This window comes from Fukomys damarensis, unplaced genomic scaffold (genome assembly GCF_012274545.1).
Source record: "Fukomys damarensis isolate Sample0158 unplaced genomic scaffold, DMR_v1.0_HiC HiC_scaffold_14, whole genome shotgun sequence".
NCBI lineage: Eukaryota > Metazoa > Chordata > Mammalia > Rodentia > Bathyergidae > Fukomys > Fukomys damarensis.
In genome coordinates, this window is record NW_022900926.1 from 83,677,729 (window position 1) to 83,699,215 (window position 21,487).

The following is a 21,487-nucleotide window of genomic DNA, read 5'->3' on the forward strand; positions in this document are numbered from 1 at the left end:
TTTTTTTTTTTTTTGGTACCGGGAATTACAAGGCACGCCACCGAAGGATATTACTCTTCTGTCACAGATGATTTCCTGGATTTGAACACAAGGTCCTTAATAGATGAAGAAAGTTCTTGGAGCTCTTTACGAGTGGTATTGGTGACATCATGTTGTTCTTTGTCTAATTCCTCACTCAAGGAATCCTCTCCCTGACCAGTCTTCTTTTGGTTTACTAATTGCTTCACAACCAAACTTTGATACTTTACCAGAAGAGTATGCTGGTCCTGTGAAAAGCAATAACAAAAGGTAATAAATATGATTAAATTTTCTGTGGAACAGATAAAGTAGAATTTTTTGAGGCAATAAACATCGAAGGTCTTCAACTTTACAGAAGACTGGCCATGTAAGTAGAAAGCTGAATCTAACAAGGTCCCCCCTGGTCTTATAGAATTTATATTTCCGGGAAAATAAAACAGGAATGCAAATCATTTTACTATAAATTGACTTAGCTAAGAACTATTAGTAAAGTTAAAATCAAAGTGATAAGGAGGTTCAAAGAAGCCAAATACTTTTAGGTGAGGGGTCGAGTTTCTCATATGAATGTGTATACAACAAAACATTTGAATCAGTCCTTAAAAAATAAGTTAGGCTGAAAAAGAAAACCTGACATTCTCTTTTCTTTTCTGAAAGTACAATTTCCAAATTCTGAATATTCTTTACTATGGAATAGTATGTGAAAGAGTCCTGAGCTATGCTAAAATTTAAATATTTGTCCCTAATTAACTGTCACATTCTTAGAAGCAGGTAGATAATGTATTTTTTTTTTTTTTTGTCCCTGAATATTGACAATGACTCAAATTTACTCACTCAAAATATTCAGAATGTAAAAGCCTGGAAAACTTCAAATGTAATGAAAATGTAATACCTCTGGAATTTTATTATTAAGAAAAGCAATGATCTGTGGGACACATCTTCCAGGTGCATGGAGCATGCTGTGGGTTGAGAACTGAAACAAGAGGACTGATGTGAGGTGCAGAATAAGAGCAGGGTCTTCTGTGACTTTTAGTTGTTCAACCAGAGCTTGTCGATGCTGGAACAGTATCTGCCTAAAAAGTAATAAAATCACACAAAAATGTGACATAAGAAATTCTCACCAACCTCCATTCTTACCTTCTGTATTCATTTTTTAGCTTCTCTAATTTAATGTTCTAATTCCATACATTTTGAGGGATCCTTTAAATATGGGAGATGTATATTCCCTAACTGGCATGCTAAAACAATATGTTAGAAAATTACAGAAAAAATGTATAGGACAGGGATATTCAAAATAAACTTTTTAAATTTCTGGGGATCAAACAGAACTGCCCATATTTAAATAAGATTTCCTATAAGAAAGGTTACAAAGCTAATAAAAAGTCCCAGACTTAATCAGCTACAGGATTAAGGAGCTCTGCTTTGTTATCAGGGTCAGAGAGCAGTAATTAACTAACTGTATTAAGACTTTGAATATGTGTGAATATATATCCATTTGGATACAGTTCATCATGCAAAGTTCAGATAGTCATATTCAATTTGCAAATATGAAAGGTCTCTCCTGAGAATAGGAATAACAAAGATTAATTCGTTACCTTTCCTTCTTTTTGTCTCCCTTTTTCATCATAATATCACAAGCTTCGGCAGCAGAATCCAGGCAAGAAAAAAAGTCTTCTATGCTCTGAAAAGATATTTAATACTATAATTTATTTTTATATATAGGCACTTAAAGATATGTTATTTTATACTCTAAATACAACTTTTAAAAGGGGGACTCTGGCACTAAATTAGCAACTATTATCTAGGGAAACAAATAGTAAAAACGTTCCCAGCTTGGTCTCCTGTATTTATCAAAGAGATACCTGAGTGCAGAATGTATTTTAGTTTGGCTTACATTTTTTACAGTACTTAAAGAACTTCATAACACAAAGTTCTAGCTGTGACAATTAACTATAATAAAACTTTACTTACTTTGTCATTCAGAGAGTTGTGGAGTTTTGTGAGTGCTACTTTAGTTTCTTCTGGCAACTTACTTAAAATTTTTTTTCTTACCTGTAGGGGCAAAAAAACTTCTTTTAGCATTGTGCTTTGGATATGTGGTGTATGTAAGATCAAACAAAACAAACAAGTAAACAAAGTGTATTTATTACTGTAACGGAATTCTAAGTGGAATTTATCTGTTCTTGAAATTTAGATCTCCAACATGGATGAAGGTATGCTAAAAATGTTCCACAATCAGAGAGCTAACCACTAGTTATTCAGCCAAAAGGGCTGGATGCTATGCTATTTTTTCCACTTGCTCCAGCAATATAAGACTTGTGGGAAGCAAAATATTTGAAGTGGGAAGAAGGTGTTTTTTCCTCCCCAATACCAGGTGAAGAGGGCGTCACTTGAAAGATCAAGGATACCTACAGAATATGGGGGCTGAGATCTTGTCCATGGACAGATGTTGTTATGCTGTACCACAGGAAGACCTCTCAGCATCTTTCTCCGCATGTACATATTCTGTGTAGTTTGATGGTATTCTTGACCAGAGTCAGATAATCCCGTGTAGTGGACAATTTCTGTAAGAGGCCTGTTGAAATGGTTTAACAACAGTGCCTGAAGGACACAGTTTGGGAAAATAGGGGCAACTTAGTATCCCCTTGGTCCACTTTGCACCAGTCCTTCTGTGGCTTTTTAGGAGTAAGGAACAAGACCTTTACTTCTGACAGCAGAAATTGGTACGTGGGCAGGAAACACAGAATTGTCCATAGGGAAAACTGGGGATTTGTTGCACATGCTAAAGAAGAGAAGGTGGCCAGCACATTGGAGGGGTGGGGGGAAAAAGAAACCGCACTTCAGCTTGAAGGTTTGGCAGCCAGTGCTTACTATGCAAGTAAGTCAGGTGAAACTAAACAATACCTCAAGCAAACTCATGCTACCGATTTGGCAACAACCACATCAGCAGAGGGCACAAAAATTAGAGTGATTTTAGTTTGACCTAGTTTAAAGTCAGTTATATACAGTCTGTCAAATGAAGACAAATTCATCTCTTCATTATCCATACGTCTCGAACCTTAAGTGGATTAAGAGGAGAAAGAAGGAAGGAAGAGTGACTGTCATTGTTATCTTATGGACAGACTGTAACAGCTGAGGCAAACCTATGGCATGCAAGCTGCAGGGCTGTTTGTTATCACTGAAAGCTCTAAATCTCTAAATCGCCATCACTGAACTACAACTTCCCTTCTCTAGACAAACGGGAGCCACAGCTTTATCTTACATTGAAAAGAAATGACAAGTTTTTTTTTTTTTATTCTAGTTTCAGATTGGAATAAAAAAAGAACTAGAAATATCTAAGTATTTAAATGATATGGTATCTTTAAATGAAAATGACTACAAAGATATAAACACTGGGTCAGAATAGTAAATAACTATCACATGAACAGGAAAAGGAAAGATGTGAACATAATTTGAAACACATGTGCTTATTCCGAAGTAGTTAAGCACTATTACTTTTGGTAGAATGGTTATATTACCAATCCTGCCAGAAACATCTATCATCCATCCATCCATCCATCCAGGCTAAAAATCTTTTAGATTACTTTCTAAAACACTTTCTTATATTTTATTTTTCTTTTAAGCTACTTCAAATGAGAAAAAAACAAAACGTGCACAGATTCAAAATACATAAAGAGTGGCAGCAAATTACTAACATACTTCACTTGTAATGGTTGCAGGAGAGTCTACTGCCATCATTAAATCTGAAGCTAAGAAGTTGAAAATGAGGTTAGTGATGTCAGTACACACTGTCTTCAGCAAGTGCTTGGTAAGAGCGGCCTGTGTCTCATCTGAAAAAGAAAGACACTTTATAAAATCCAATCTCAGGGCAGAATTATGAGATCAGTAAAAAATAGAATTAAGTATACCTGAAAAAAACTTTATCCCCTTTTCAAATAATCTAATATTATTGTATAGGTTTGAAGCTTCTTCTTGTAAGTCCTTGATTGTGCGTTTTCTACCAGTTCCAGAACCAGAAGCTGAAGACATGAATACTGAACGTACCACCTCGAGATAGGTTTTATTAAGAGGTCTGTACACAAGATAAATATGATTATTTTATTAAAATGTACTGGATTTGTGCAAATAACAAATTTTACATGCACTGAAATAAGGTTTAAGAAAAAAAAAAATCTCTATTTTTTAAACAAATAAAACTAACTTGGAGAAAAGTTCCCTAAGAATTTTTTTCCCAGCCCCAGGAATTATAACTTAAATGGACTGTCTTTCTTAAGTTTAGAGTACTCAAAGTTAAAGATGATAAGAACAATGAAAACCAACAGCAGACAAACCAAAAACAGCTTTTTGAAGTTGATGTGAAAAACAGTAGACTATAAATCTATTCCCTTTCTCAAGAATTACAACTTAAGCAAATTCTCAGTTTCCAAAGTATTATAATGGGCCTTTTTATATTGAACTTTAAAAATACAGCATTTAAAAAAGCAGTGGTAGATGACTAGTAACTATTTCATCTTCTTTACACATGAAAAATATGTTTTTGTAATGGACTTTTGTACAAAAGCACTTATTTAAATTTAAATAATTCTCATTACAAAAGCTGTATTTCTAAAATAAGTTAGATGCCCTAGATTCCTGAATTTTATTTATGGAAATTTAAATACTGGGACTAACTTAAAGGAAGACCAGATTTGATTAATAATGGTCAAGTTATATATAATTTCCTTTATTTTTACAAATAAAGTTAGACTGGCTCATTCATAAAGTAGGAGTGTCTAAACTTATTCTTTTTGAGGTCAATTTGCTCCTTTCTTTCCAAGTCAAATAAAAATAGAAAATGCACTTTTCTTCCTTGTGAATGTTATTTTTCATGCTATAGAGAAAATCAACCTGAGATTAGTACTGGTGAGTTTCTCTCCCACTAAGAATTAAGACTGTAAGATCAATTAAAAGGTTGCTTCAAAGGTTCTCAGTTTTTTTTCTTATATTGCCTTTCCCAAAATTCTAAATGCCTGTTAAATTAAGCTGCTTCTGTGGGCAAATGAATCTGGAATTTAGTTGTTAGAATGAATTTCAAGCTTTGAAAAGAAAACACCTAAAATTTGTTTGTTTTCTAAGATCGTGCCCAAAATTATATTTGTTTCACTCATAAAACAGAAAAAAAAATTTATACTTACTTTATTAAGTATTCGGCAAGTTCAGAAATAAATTCTTCAGGGGCATCCTGTATGTGTTTTCTTAAAAAATCTTCAATCTCATCCTGGAACATAAAAGTCATCTCTGGCTTCTTCTTTCCTATAACAAGCCAAGCAATGGAGGGAGGGGGAAGATAGACACCGAAATACATAAGCAACCAGAAAGCAAGTAAGGTTCCAGTAACAAATGTTAGTAAGATGGTAATCCATTCACTGCCTACTACAGAGTCTCTGAAACAAACTGTTACGTCAAAAAATTGTTTGTCAAATTCCAATAAGAATATATTTTAAAAATTGGGATATGCAGTATAATCTAGTGATTATTTTAAAGCTTCACTTAAAAATTATTTCCTAAAAGGCAATCAGCAAGTACAAAAGATGATTTTTCTCCTTCAATTATCTTGGCTAATGCAAAAGGTGGAAATGAAAATAAGCAAGTAGATAGAAAATAATCTTTCAGGAAAAATGAATTTCTCTTTGTTAAAAAATGGATAATGAACAGAATATAAATGGTATTAGAAATTAAATCATGCTTGTGCTTTATGTAGGACCTTCAGGAAGTTTTTATAATCATCATAACCACGACTCCAATAGAATTAAGTATTACCTTTTGAAAAGGCAGAGATGAAAAAAACCTCCATAATTTTATACCCCAAATTTATTTTTGCTCCACAAAAATGATTCAATACTAAGGAAAACTGGTGTGCAGCTAAAATAGTGGAAATAATTATTAACTGTGGAAATGCCATGCTAGCCACTTACCTGAAAAAGTATGGCTGCAGACAAAGAAAGCTAACAATACTTCTTTTAGAAACTGTAAAGGTCTGAAAGTGATTATTTCCAGCTAAATTAGATTATCTATGTTGCAGTAAAACTAAAACCTCAGCAATAAAAATAACATGCCTTAAAAAATCAATTTTCAATATGAAGATTTAAGCAGTTGAAATCACAGGTAATAGACATATAAATACTGTCCTTCTTTTGTGACATCTGCTGTCCACCTTGATGCTCAAAGTAAATAGTCTATAATCTCCTGTTTGCTCCCTACATGCCTTTTTAGCAGTTTTAAAATTATATCTCCTTTCAGCAATCTTTCTTTTTGTAATGGATCCTGTATTTTAAGCTGAAAATCTAATTTCATCCTCCATTTCCAAGATTATGCTACTACCCTTTTCCAAAGGCACTGAATTACATATTTTAAGGTAGAATGGTTTTACTACTTTTATAGCTCCTCTCAATAATCTATGCACAAAAGGAGCATCACATGCCTCATCTGTTTAGAATTACAGATATTAGAAAAGTATTTTTTAAATGCTTCTTTACCCTACCATGATATGTCTGGGGAATAAGAAAATTTATCAGTGGAAAGTTAAAAAACATGTAAGACAATCTCAATACTATTTAAAATAAGGGCAGGTAGAGCAGGTAGTTTCTACAAAGATACTTCCCCTTTGAGTAACACTATTTAAAAATATTTAACAATTTTTAAGCAACTGTGCTACTACAAATAGCACATTAACAGCTACGGTCGCATCATTTGATGTCTGCATATCCCAGCTACAGCTCATATATAATGAACTCTGTCAAAGAAGAGAAATCTCAAATTATCATTTGAAGATTTTTTTTTAAATTTTCTTTTTGCTGGGAATGAAGATGAGGGCAGTATCACAGTTTCATTAGCTTTTTAAAATAGAAAAATGAAAAAACATTTTATTTAGAATAACAAAACATCTCATCTCTTTCACACTTAACCTTGTCAAACAATAACAAGTCTAGAAAAGAAATATGCACTTAATGAATTCTCCCCCTTAGACATAAGGAAGTTAGGTGTTATTATAAAAGAATGCAGAAGAGGCCCTGGATCAGTTTCCAACATTTTATCCTTTGCAAAAGCTTTTATGTCTTTTAAGTATTTCTAGGATTAGGAGTATATCTTCAATATGTATCCATTTTCCTATGAATGAATCTATTCTCTCGCTCTTTATGGCTGAGTAATATTCCATTTTATAGAAAAACCACAACTTCTTTATCCAGTTTCCAACGGATGGGCAAATAGGTTGTTTCCAAGATTTAGCTATTACAAACTGTGCCGCTATAAACATGGGTGCACATACTTCTCTGTGACATGATTCTTTCAGTTCTCTTGGAAAGATACCCAACAGAGGGATGGCTGGGTCAAATGGAACCTCCAGTCCAAGCTCTTTGAGGTATCTCCATATTGATTTCCATAGTGGTTGCTTTTTTAATGTAAACTTTTTGCTTTATGTCATGTTGTCTAAGAAATTTCATCCTTTTTGTCACGACTACTTTTCCCATTTATGTTAGCATGTGCACCTTTACTAAGTTCCTGTTTGTAGAGCCATTCCTTTTATAACTCTTTTATGCTTCATTCCAATTTTACTTCTAGTATTATCACTTTTTACGTCTGCTGCACTTTCATCTTTGTTGGTTAATTTCCTATTTTAATTATGTATTTTTATAAAATATCTCATGGGCTTATCACTGGGAGATAAGACACAATACAAGTATCTGCTTTGTTGTTTGGGCATAAAAACTGACAGATGTGTAATGTTTAGTTGCTGACAAACCTCAAAATAAGTGATCTGACAATCAAAGATCCCAATATGCATCCATTATTTTATAGTGGTTGTGGCCTGAAGAACTCTGGCATAGAACCTTATGCAATTATTCAGTTAATATACCAGGGGCAACTGGTAACTGCTTGAATCATGCTGCTGGTGGGCTGGTATTAACTATTACTTAACTAAACTGTGGCAACTGAAATTTATGCCTATTGGAAGTGTGCCAAGCTATTTCCTGAATAAAGATATCTACCTAATTATACCTTAATATGTAAAAGAAATTATGCATAAAGAAAACATAACATACAGTTACACACCATGAGATGATTGGGATTCGTCATCACTATCATCCTCCTTTCTTCCTTTCTTCTTGATTTTTTTAATTTTGTATTCTCTGGCATTGCCCCCACCTCCTCCTCTCACACTTCCACTGCCCTCTGGTGGAAGATGACATCAGTTAGCATTATGGAATTAAATCCCAATAGTGATGACACTCTATTGTTGTATTTAAATTTACAGCAGAAAAACACAAGGCAAAACAAATCTGAGCCTTTTTAAGCACAGTGTTTCCTTATTTAAATACAAGTAGTAAATTCAATCAATAAAAAGTAATAGGAAATTCCCTGAATTTAAGTAACATTCTTAGATCACCTGCCTGCTTCAAATACAGTCTCTCTTTTCTCCAATGTCATCACTTCTCTGTAGTTATATTTGACTTCTGGTTAGCCAAATCTATTCTTTCTTTTCTTCCACTTCCTCTCAAAGAAATGTGCCTTTATTTGCCCATCTGTTATCAGAGCCTCATCAATACTCTCTAGTACATTCCACTAAAATTTAACTCTACTTGGTTTTGCATTCTTGATTGAATGATTGTCACCCAGGCCTTGCAGAGACATCATGAATGAGATTCACCAAGCACTCAACCAAATCATGAATTTCTTGAGAGGAAGGAGGGTAAGGGTAATCTCAGTATTTGTGTGCTTGAGGTTGCAGCCATGCCTGAAACACAACAGGCATTCAATAAATGTTGACTATCAATATTAAATTGGTTATACAAAAAGTAATTGTCACCTACTGGTTAGGTATAAAAATATAGATAATGAAACTCAAACACTGTAAAAAAGTGTAAAAATATTGATTTGGACCTGAAATGCATGAGGTGTGCAGCTTTGCTCTAATGTACCCTCTCCGTCACAATAATTTGCCTCACTGCAGGCCTAGAAACAATGGAGCCAAGTGGTCTTGTGAAGTCATGACCTCCTGTTATGGAGTTTATTTCAGGTATTCTGTCACACTGACACAAGGCTAACACAAGACATTATTAGTTTCCCCATCACTAAGTATTTAAATTTAAAATACATATTTTACAAAATAAAGTGTAAACAATGAAAAATATTGAAATTGTATTTCTGCATAAAAGAATGTTTAAGTAAATTAAAGTGATTTCTATAAATTAAAGATGCTTCCTAAAGGCTAAGTAGGATTATCTTAAATTTTATCATATCCTAGAAATGAAATTTCTATTTACTTTCCTCTTGCCTTTATGATAGAAAAATACTGTTTTCAAAAGCATATGTCTAAACTGAATGCATTTTTAACACTGGATGACTTCCTTGCAGACCATCATGCGTGGCATGATGCCACATACTGCAATTCAATACTGCAAAATAATAGCACTAAAAAGACTAAAAGTCATCAATTAATTAGGCCCATTAATAACTACAGAATCAAATATAATAAAACATGCATGGCTGTGACTATTACTATGATTTATTGCAGTGATTTACCAGACTCATGGAAGTCTAGAGGGTAACTACAAAATACATAAAAGATTTTGTAGAAAAAAGAAACAATCTCAAACGGGAATGAATTTCCATACCAAAAATTGAGTTTTTAGGATGTATTTTTAATGTAGCTGTATTTATTGAAAAAGGATAAATATCAATTTGTAAAATCCTGATAGAGCATTAAATAACTTATTTTAAAGAGTACAGAAAACACATTTTTTAAAAAAAATAGTGATTAATATTATACTGGTTCTACATAGAATAATTTCCTTTGAATTTTAATTAAAAACATGTCTCATTGGGAAATTTGCTCATTCAATAAATATTTAGAGACCACATAAAATACGCCAAGCGAGTGTCGAGGTACTACACAGGTAACACTAAATAAGATGGACAAGCTTTCCAAACAAAATACTTCTTAGTGAAAAGAGATGAAAGAAAGTGGGCAGGATATTATCATAGAGAACAACTGCGGCTATTCTTCTGAAGAGTTAGGGAGCTCCCTGAGGAAAGGACACTTCATGTTGAGATCTGGATAAAAAGAAGGAACTGGTTACCTGATGTTCATAAGGGGTATTTCAGTGGTAAAGAGAATAGCCAGTAAGCATAAATGCGGCAAATTTGAGAATCTAAGATGGCAAAAAAAAAAAGTGGTACTGTATGAAGTGGAACACAGAGGGGAAGAGGGGAAAGAGGGAAACAGGACACAACAGTCATGAAATTAAATTGTTTCACAAAAGAAAACTATATATAATCAATAATATTTCAATTTGCATGACTAAATTTAATTTATTAGTAAAAGATCTTGTTGATATTAGCAGTTAAAAGGAAAGGAGAATCAATCAAAGGTCTTTCAAGGGGCCTAGTAAATGCAAAGTTTACTGCCAGCAAATAAAATCTCACCTTTGAATCTTTCTTACTCCTAATAGTTTATTACCTGTTGCTTTCCTCCTGCGTTCATCTTTTTTATCCTTTTTATTTGTGTTAAAATTTTCTGAAAAGGAGGCTTCTTTCAGATCTTCTTCACTGATTAAATGCACAGGATTATTTTTTATTTCCTGAAATAAAACATGGTTCTTTTTGACAGATAAAAATATATAGCATTTCAAAATACATTAGAGTTGTTTATTCATTCACATATTCTAATTACTCATTTCATCTCACTGCTCAGAAGAACTAGAAACTTGTCTCACAACTGCTACTCTGAGACTATTTTTCCTTGCTAAGTATCAGTTTCTTTATTTGCTGTTCATGAATTTTTGTACTGATTAATTGATTAGCTAATGAGTACATATGACCATTGAACAACTGGTCACATAGCAACAGCACACAGCGCCTCTTCCGCTGTTACTGTCTGACACAGCTTAATCCATTTACGTGTAGAGTTCCATTTTTGGAATGCCCATAACAAAGGAACATAAAAGAAACCTTTCTCTTTAAATTCTTGTTCCTTAAATTTTTCCAGGTAATGAATTTCAAAAATTCGAATTTCAATGCACTTTCCTGCATAAATGGGTTAACCCTTTTCTTTTTGAGACTCCCAAATCTAGTGTTGCCTGGATACCTGAGATTATAAGAAAGATAGTGAAACTGCCTTATCCCAAACTAATGATCATATGTGAGATGTACATGAATCCATATAAAGTTATTGTTCCTCCAGACTCATTCTTGATGATCCCTGAGTTTTAGAAGTTTGTTAAGATCAATGAACTATTTCTAAGTTGAGAGATTTAGTATCTACTAAATTTAACAGAGCTTCATGAATTTTACCTAGATGAAGTATACAAACAAGATAAATTATAAACGGAAAAAAACCTGTGTTACTAGCAAATTGATTAGTTCTGCAGAGCAACTGCTATCTAAGTATTTTGTAATTAACACCTGTTCCATTTTAATTAGTATTCAATTTGCACCATCTTTATAAAGCCTGCTCTTAGGTACAACAAGCCCCACCTCCAATATCACAAATTAATAAATTTATTCAGGCTTATTAAATATGTAAACAATGTATGTTATACATATACTACATACAGTATACATGAAGTGAATATTTACATATATCCATATGTATTATTTTTCTGCAGTAATTGAACCAATATCCTCAGACAACCTAGCTAAAAATTAAGTCATTTCATTTATGTGATTTTAATTTCTAAAATTATTTCTTTAAGTTCTAACACACATTTGGATGAGAATGAAGAAGAGATCTGAGAAAGACAGTAAGAACGATCTCTTAAAGGAAAATGATGCACAACCTAAAGTGTTCATTACTGTGCAGACTACTCAGACCATTTTTCAGGAGACATCAGGTGATTCTAATGTGACTATGTTGTTAAGATTAATGATGAAAGAATATCTGACATACCTTTACAGCTTTTTGGTGCATCTGTTCACTGAACAGTTTTACACAGTTATTTATAAATTTTTCACTGACCACAACTGTGTTGCTAAAGACTACACCTGAAGCCTGTTTGCTGAATGCTCGCATCACCTGTTGAAGCAACATGGCAGCATCTTCAACTGATAAAGAACTGGGTAGCAGGGGCTAGAATTACAAATGAAAATGGAGTGAAACTACTGTATGATACAGATAAACCAACTGTTACATACACTGAAGACATACACATGTACATGAATATATTTAAATGTACGTAAGTATGCTCTTGTTAGGTGATTTAAGTCCAGTGCATTCAGAAGCATACCCTTCAAATTCTATTTCTGGTTTCATCACTACCCAGAGCTCTAGAATCATATATGCTATTTCCTACCTAATTTACCCACTTATATGTCAACAGGCATCTCAACTGTCCAAAATACTGATACCTACAAGTCACATTTGGTTCTCTCTTACACAAATCCATAAGCAATTTAGCAGTTTATTTCCAAAATATATTTCCTTTTAGCTCTTTCTGCTATCTGGTATCATTTTAACTCTCCCCAATGAAAGTAGCCTCTACCAAGAGCAAAAAGTTTGTGGCTTTCAAAGAAAAAGTACCAATTAAGTTTTGTTGCATGAATTTAAAAAACAAACAAACAAACAAACATCTTGGAAATGTTAGCATTCTTTACAGGAAAATTTCTGCTAAATTATAGAGGCTGTGAGCCCTGACTAGAAAATAATGGATTAGCCACTTGTTTATCTTACCTATACTTATCTTTTTGGCATAATGAAGGGCAGGCCAACATTGAACACTGAAGTAAAACACTATCAGTACTAAAGCACCTTATGGTAATACATTAAGAGATGAATGGATAAGGGATACACAAATGCTACACAAGGCCTGATGACAATAGAAGCTTCGATAAGATGTGAAAAGTCTCATCAATTTTTATGTCAGGATTTATAAGAATCTTAAGTTGTTTGTTTTGAAAATTATAGAATGCTGGATGTTGAATATGCACCTGTAAAAGGAAGGTAGCTCTACTTCAAAAGCTAGAAGGACTTTAAGCATAAAATACATTATTTTTGTTTTAACAGCAAATGCTAGAATTCAACTCTAAAGTCTACTTGAATGTGTTCAAGTTTTTAAAACAGCCATACATTAACAAAATGTCACTTATTGTTGGTTTAAAGAAAAACTAAGAGGAGAAAACATACTGAAATATCAACCCAACTTCCAGAGCTGATGGCTTCCTCTACTGACGCTTCCACTTGATCCACAAGTCCTTGACCAACACAAGCTGCTTTCAAGAATAAGAGTTGTGCAGTCTTATACCTTTTCTTTATGTAGTTTACAGTGTCTGGGATTCCAAGGCGGGACAAAGCATCAAATTCTAGAAACATCACAAAGTTGGATAGAACTGTAAATCACTTACGCCACTTAGAAATATCAGGAGAAGTTAAATTTGAACAAAACTTATTATTTGATTATAAATGTAATACATTCCAATGTTTTTAAGGAATAAAACAGAAATATATTGTAGCCTATATCCTGGTAATTTTACCAACCCAAATTTTTGTTAAAATATTTTTAGAACAATTGGCTCAAGTACTTCCTGAATACTAGATGTTTATTCACTTTTCAATTGGGCCAAAGGAAAACATGAAGAAACATGAAGTCTAGAGAGTATGGAAACTGAAAATATGGGTAAATAAGGTATGTTATGGTTTAAGTGAGGAAATCAAAACTAGTTTCTTTTGCTTATTACAGTTAAAGGAATAAAGTTAGTTTTTTAAAATGTATCACCAGACAACTTAGATAACATAATTCTCCATCTTCATTTAAACTAGAAAAAGGTTTAGCATAAAGACAGACTTTAATTGATAGGTAATAGTTATTGAAGATATCAATTTTCCTCATTCTCCAACCCTTACTAGAAAAAAAATCCTTAGGAAAACTAGTTATAAAGAAGTTCTAACCCAAGTTCTGTGGTTGAAGATACGAAAAATATATTATAAGAGGTTAAAAAAATCATATACACAAATCCTAGGGTCCTAGCATATGTTTAAATTGTTCATTACAGGTTTTTCTTTTGTTTGTAGTACTGGGGATTGAACCCAGATTTGGCAAGTGCTCTACTACCCAAATGCTCCTTCAGCTCTTTATGTTTTTAAAACTGGAGATAGGGTCTCACTAAGTTGCCTAACCTGGCCTTGAACTTTCATTCCTCTTGCCTCCAGCTCCTGAGTAGCTAGGATTGTGGGCATGTGCCACCATGAGAGGTTTTCTTTTGCCCCTGAGAATGTAGTTTGCTGTGCTATAAATTAATCAAACTAAATGAATTTAATATATATTTTTGATCTTTGAATGACTAAATTCAGTCTATTATGGAAGAATTTTAAACACAGAATTCAGAATGGTTTCAATGTTTCTGAAGTATTACACAGCTGACAAAAATGAACACTGTAAAGACAGTAAGATATTTGTAAAATGATGTAACTGAAAAAGTGGGCATCTGCATACAATACAATTACTTTTATGAATTTAAAAACACTTAAAAGCTATGTATCAGTTTAATAAAACTGGATGGTTAATAATAATACCAGTTTTTATCCTTTCTATATTACAACTGTTTTGTAAATGTGGAATTAAGCTCAGTTCTAAGACCCACAGAGACTTTCAATGTGAGTACTTTCACACTCAAAGGAAATCAGTGTAATCTGGTAGGAAAATACAATGTTAAGAATGTTTTAGTATGAGATATTTTGGTTTCAAATTAAAAAACATAGTTACCGAGATAGCCATTCTGCCTGAAAAAAGAATCCACCCAAGTACTCTGTGTCCTGGAGTAGATGTCAGGAATGAAAACTGCTTTATCTTGTCTTCCACCAACCACAGTGCCTCGTAAACGTCCACAATTAACAAGTTCCTCAAGTACAGCTTAAAATAAACCCATGCAAACACAAATAAATCAGAACAAGTATAAATCTTAAAAAGCAAAATACTTTATTATTTCATTCTATGTAATCTTACCATTTTAAAAACTTAAAGTTTAAATAGTATAAATGAAGTTATTATATTTTAAACAGAATTTTCCTGCCATTTATGAAAATACTCAAGCTATAAATGTAAGAAAATTTTTTAGCAATTAGTTAGAGACGTTGAACTTGTAACTCAAAACAACTAATATTAACATTCTAGAATTTATTAGTTTGGATAATCTTGAACAAAAACCAAAATGCCATTATTTATTGTATAATTTGTTTTAGAGTGATCAAATACTTTGAGAACAGATAAGGTGCAATCACTACGTGCTACCAAGTTCAATTTTATCAGATTTAGAAAAATCAAGGCACATGGACCATATTAGAATCAGCAGTGTGAAATAAAGCTGTAAATATTTCTTATGTTATTACATTTCCACAGTTTAAACCAAAAGAACACATTTCAACTGGACCTATAAGAGAAGTATTATTATTGGCTGATTTCCTGATAGCAGCCATTCTTTCTGGAGTGAGACAGAACTTCAGCATTGCTTTAACTTGCATCTTTTCAATGATCAGTGATGTCATTTTTCCATATATTTATCTGCTGTTTCTACTTCTTTCTCTGAGAGATGTCTATTCATTTCAGATGCTTATTTTTGGATTGGGTCTTTAAACTGGGGGGGTGTCTGATTTTTTTGGGTTCTTTATTTAGTCTAGGTATTAGTCCTTTGAGGAAAAGCTGGCAAAAATTTTTCCCACATTGTGGGTTTTCTCTTCACTCAGTTCTTTGTTTCTTTTGCAGTGAAAAAGCTTTTTAATAAGATAAGATCCCACTTGTTGATTATCTATGAGATTTCCTGTGTGATAAGGGTTTTGTTCATAAAGTCTTTGCTTACATCAACATCACCATTCGTCACACTACTGAGGCCAGTTTGAAAACTGGACAGGACCACTATTAATGTAAATTTATACTTTTTGTTTAAAACTCAAAATTTAACATTTTCTTGCTTTAACTATCAAAATCCTCTCAAAAAGACAAAGCAGATATTAAACAGCTACTTCTAAGTGAATCAAAAGCACAATCAAAAGATGTCTGGCAAGCTCGGCGTGGTGGCGCATGCCTATAATCTCAGGACTGGGGAGGCTGAGGCAGGAAGATCACTCTGAGTTTGAGACCAGCCTACCCCTGTTCAAAAAAAAAAAAAAAAAAAAAAAAAAGAAAGAAAAAAAAAAAGATGTCTGGCAAAAAGAAAGGTTTATAAAAATTAGCCTTTAACACTTTAACATGAACTTCAGGATTTCAATGATAAGTAAATAAGTACAGATTTCTCATTAGACTGAAACATATGATTCTCAATTTAGTGTTACTGTACAAAAACTCATTCTAAATTCTGGACAAAATTGTCACGTTATCAATTATTACTTGAATTTTACATTTTAATGAAATGACACTAACTGTTGATTATGTTTAAATCTGTCTCAGGCAAAAATTTAAAATTTAAAATTCATATTCTGGAAAATACAGCGAACAAAAATTAATTTTTTGTTTTGTATTTGAACGTTTTCAACTCATTTTAATTCTTAAATTTCAGATATCCTGCTATAAAAATTACTCCAGTGTAGCATTAAAAATAACCCTCAATATCCTATAAAAGCTTCATAAACATACAAACAACAAATACTGAACCAAGATTATTTTGGAGATAATATGCTGTTTGCATGCTAAGAATTTAACAACACAGTATTTTGATGGTTACAAACTCTCTGTAAAACTTCTGTAGAAAATACAATTTATTTTCATGTTAAAAATTTAATAAAAATCCTAAGAAACAAAGTAAGAATTATTCATAGTCCTACAATTTTTAATCTCTTTCAATGTAGAACAATGTATGTATATACATATTTTCATTTTGTACATGCATTTTTTTCCCATTCCTCTGAAGGTGCCAATACTGTTTGATAAATATACTGGATAGATAAATATACAAAAACATGCAGAAGCTTTTCAAACAATGAACTACTTTAGTAACATTGTATTAAGATTAAAAGAGAAAAAGGCATTAAAATTATTAAGTTTTGAATTAACAGGCTTCTCAGCAGTGAATGTCTCCTGAAGGTCTCTGTGTTAAGGGTTTAGCTCCCAGGCTGTGGAGTTTAGTGGGCGGTCACAGGGTAGGAGGGCTGCCCTTAAAGAGGACTGTGGGACCCTAAGCACCTCCTTTTTGTCTATGTCTCCTGGCTCCTGAGTCAGTGGCTCTGCTCTGTCACAGGCTCCCCACCACCATTATCTGGTATGCCTACCAGACCCCCACAGCAAAGAGTTCCCTCGGTCTTAGATCGGAGACTCAAGAACCATGAGTCAAAATAAGTACCAATTCTTTTTGTTCTTTTTTCGTGGTGTTGTGTGGTGGGAATTGAACGTAGGTCTTTGCATATTCTAGGTAAATGTCTAAAATGCTGTACCACTAAGCTACAGTCCTAGCCCAAACTTTTTTAAAATTAATTGTCTAAGGTATTTCATTTTAGTGTTTGAAAGCTGATTTAACATAAGCAGTTAATGACATGACATAAAATTTTTCATTTGTGTGCTGAGAGTTGAACCCGGGGCCCTGAATATACAGGACAAGTAGTCTACCAGCAAGCTACATTCTGAGCCCAAGTGATACAGAGTTTAAACAAAACTCACAGTAAAGAAGCTGCTCCTGAAATCCATACTTTGAAATCAAAGAATTCACTGCAGTAGGCCTGTAAGAAAGGAAAAAAGAATAAAAATGAAGAATTGAAACTAGTTCATTATAGTTATGTAGGAATTTATAAAAATAACTATGAGAATTAGAGTTTATGGAAAAAGCCTAATAATTTAAAAGGAAAAATGAAGGCTGCATTTGTATGGACTCTGGTAGCCTTACTCTCATTTCATAGAAGCTCCCCTTGTATTGGTTTAGTAAACTGGGATCCTCAAAGAGATTTTGTTTAAAAAAAAAGAAAGAATCCGCTGCTTCAAAAAAATTGGAAATTATATGCAAATCTATATATTTAAATCACACTTACCGGGTAATAGCACTGAATAGTCCACGAATGCGTGCTTTGTGTCGAGTTACAAAAGCTTCAGTAAAAATTACTCCTCTATTATCAAGATCAATATGTCCATTGATAATTTTACCAAGTCGCTGAGTTAGTGCCTGGGGATAAATGTGTAAATTTTTATTGGGAAAATACAAAATTAAACATATGCTCGATATAATCATGCTTAATCCATGCTTCACGCTGATGTATCAATCATGTGACTGAGAAATGTCAATAAACATAAACTATAAGATATATAAACTAAAAGTTCAGAATCTTGTAAACTTCCTAATAGCTGAGCTAAGAAATGAGTCAAATTGCTCATGTGATTAAAACCTTACCAATCATACTGGCCCTTGTTAATAAGCTCTAAGTCTACAATAAAATAAAAATGACTGATTTAACTAATTTTCCAGATTTAGGTAGCTTCCAACAAAAAACAGACAAGACTAATACACAGGTATTACCTGAAGTTTCAAACACTAATAGAAGGGAATAAATATTATTCTAAGATTCTGCTATGTAGGAAAACAAAAGGCCTGGAAAATAATTTTCTTTCACACAAACATTAACCAGTTATCTCTATGTAGAAGGTTTAAAGTGGTTTTTGTTACAGTAAGTCCTGACTTATGAACATTTGAGTTGTGACCTTTCACAGATAGAAATGGATCTCGGATTATGAACATTCACAGATGCGAGTAAATCACAGAATTGGCTCACGTGTCTTCGGACATTGTCACAGTTATGCAGCTGTGTGCTTACTGTATAGTGTGAATAGTGTATATTAGTGCAGTGCTCAATCGTCCACAAACAAGGAAAAGCAGTGGTGATGTAAAGGGTATGCTAGGAAGTGCAAAGCAATATACACTGTATGTTGGTGTCAAAGGAGTAAAGACTCACTTTGTCAGACCTATGAATGAATCCAACCTGTAATGGCATTCATTTGTAAACCAGGGACTTGATCTGTTTTCAGACTCAAGAGATTATTTCTCCACCATTATACTACGAGTCGGTACATGTGAAATAAGTCTGGACATATTTCACATCCCAAAATAAATTAAATCTATTGAAGATAACTGTGCTGGTACTTTTGTGACAGAGAAAAATAATAACTTAATGAGTTTTTAGCATACAGAAAAATTACAATTAAAAAATATTAAGACGAGAGGTATTTCCAGAAAATATGCAGGAGCACAGTTTTATAAGAAATCATTATATTCAAGTGTAGTATTTTTAAAGTGTTTTAAAAACATAGTGTTTGACTTCCTGTGATTAACACGTATTCACTCATGTGAAGCAGAACTTAGGCTCCTGAAATGCTATATAAAACAGATCTATACTCTCTACATGGTATTTTAAATGAAGTAGGGGAACTCACTCACATAATATAGCTGAGTTTGTTCACATTACAAATTAATCTCATGCAATTATGATTCGGTAAATTTCTAAGTTGGATTTTATTAAAATTTAGATATGCAGTTAAAATGAGATTTGGCTTTTTCTTCATTTCAGTAAATAAAAACAAAACTATGATTTATTGAGTGCCTTTACTGTGCCAGATATTTCACTAGATACACCTCATTGAAGCCTATGAAAACAGATGTAATTATGTCCATAGATATGCAACTTCAAGCACAAAGGAAATGAAGTAATTTTCTTAATGTCAAGTGGCATAGACAGGATTTAAACTAAGCTCTGTTTAACTCGAAGCCTATGCTATGTTCTATTATATTGAAAGGGCTTCTACAATTCTAAAATGTCAAACTACTTCAAAAAAACAAAGATATAGCTTCTATTGTTATTACAATATAAATCAAGATACTCAATGTGTGTATTAACCTAAGTATCCAAAGTTAAGAGAAGGTGAGATTGTTTAGCTGTTCTTCCTATGATACTGTCAGTTTAGAGGAGAAAAAAGACATCAAAAGACACTGGCAATAACATTTTCGCAAACAAAACCCACTGCTGAAGAGGCTGTCTCTGCACTGTATCATGGTTAGCAGGATCCCTGACCTTCACTCACAATGTGCCAGTAGTACCTTCTCTAAATTACAATACTAAGCAGATATTTCTTAAAATATTGTAGATATCCTGGCTAAAGTTTCTGTATAGGTGGTGTCAGAAGCACTAAAAAAATTCATGCACTTATGGTGTACTTGCTCTTGCATCAAGACAATGATAGAGCTTAGTCTACTAATTGTTTTTAGAGTATCTTATGGTTCAGGAACATTGTATTTCTAAACAGTCTCTTCAGAGTCATCCATGTATAAGAAGTACTTCCTAAATATATAGCTACAACATTTATCAAGTCATATATTTGCAACAAATCAACTTAAAGTAAGAAAATCTAGTACTTTTCTCTTATTAAAATTTACTGTTTAAAATTATTTGTTAAAAAGACACATGATACTATGAAGGAAAAATACCTGAGTTAGAAAGTTTCCAGGAAGGTCATAGGTTTTGCACAATTCTGATATGGTTACCTGACCACTTTCTTGCAATTTATCATTTACCTCTTCTGCTAACTGATCCAAATAGTTCCTAATTTTGAGCAAAAGAAAGAAAATGAAAAAGAAATTAGAAATAATGGTTTTCCTCCATTTTCTCTATTTTTTATGCTTAATTTTTATGTTTAATTGACGAATATGCCCCAAAAGTAACAAGTAGATACATTCATTACTCATATTACAAAACTTGGTTTTTTTCTTGTCATCAATGTAAGTAAATGTAAAGTTAATCAAATGACAAATTTTGGGATTATTTTTTAACCAGAAAATTTTACAGTCATTTTTCATTAAGATTTTTGGAAAAAAATTTGCTTTCAAAGTTAAGATCTTATAGGAAAAACTGAAAGAGTTATGTTTGTATTAAACAGGTAAAAAGATAAAAATTTATATTATTTATGAGTATGTATTCCACGTAATTATGCACTTCACTTGCTTTTTAAGGTGGATGATCCTTATAATGAAAATCAGCTCTAACTAAACCTGGCTTCAACTGGCCTAAATTTAAATACTAAAGAAAACAAAGTCCTCCTAAATATTGTACTTACTCATCTATTAGTTGTCCCAAAATTAGATGAACATGTTTTTCTGATTTAACAATGTCACTAATTCTATTTTCAATATGAGTCAAGTCAACATTAATTACCTGGAAAAAAAACAGAAATTCTACTAAAATAAGTTTTTAATGTTTCTTAAGTTTGAAATAATACATTTAGAATTATAATTTTTTAATAGGTTATTTGCTCTTGGATAAATTTTGATTTGATATAAAATATTTTAAAATCCTTAGTAAAATAAAAAATTAGTGATGTATTGCTATTTATTTAAGTTCTGAAGAATTATTTTCAATTGATAGCAAAATGCATATTAAGCAGCATTCTATATTTATATATAATAGACACCATTTCACAGATTTTCTACTTTCCTGTATATAGTGTACCTTGGCAATCACATATGCATTTTTGAAAATATC

At 32.6% G+C, this 21,487-nt stretch overlaps 1 protein-coding gene across 1 annotated transcript in view; it reads right to left on the bottom strand.

The window, feature by feature from the left end:
* The window catches only part of Ufl1 (UFM1 specific ligase 1), a 24,168-nt gene continuing 2,681 nt past the window's right edge, over positions 1-21,487 (bottom strand). The window contains exons 4-19 of the mRNA XM_010603648.3: positions 21,063-21,160; positions 20,437-20,551; positions 17,996-18,126; positions 17,631-17,689; positions 14,751-14,897; positions 13,175-13,350; positions 11,942-12,121; positions 10,514-10,634; positions 8,107-8,226; positions 5,190-5,307; positions 3,924-4,087; positions 3,715-3,845; positions 1,987-2,067; positions 1,611-1,696; positions 908-1,088; positions 1-266 (exon numbers count right to left, since the gene is read on the bottom strand). Of these exons, the coding sequence (XP_010601950.1) occupies positions 51-266; positions 908-1,088; positions 1,611-1,696; positions 1,987-2,067; positions 3,715-3,845; positions 3,924-4,087; positions 5,190-5,307; positions 8,107-8,226; positions 10,514-10,634; positions 11,942-12,121; positions 13,175-13,350; positions 14,751-14,897; positions 17,631-17,689; positions 17,996-18,126; positions 20,437-20,551; positions 21,063-21,160 (2,124 nt within the window). The 3' untranslated portion in view covers positions 1-50. The remainder of the gene's footprint in view (positions 267-907; positions 1,089-1,610; positions 1,697-1,986; positions 2,068-3,714; positions 3,846-3,923; positions 4,088-5,189; positions 5,308-8,106; positions 8,227-10,513; positions 10,635-11,941; positions 12,122-13,174; positions 13,351-14,750; positions 14,898-17,630; positions 17,690-17,995; positions 18,127-20,436; positions 20,552-21,062; positions 21,161-21,487) is intronic.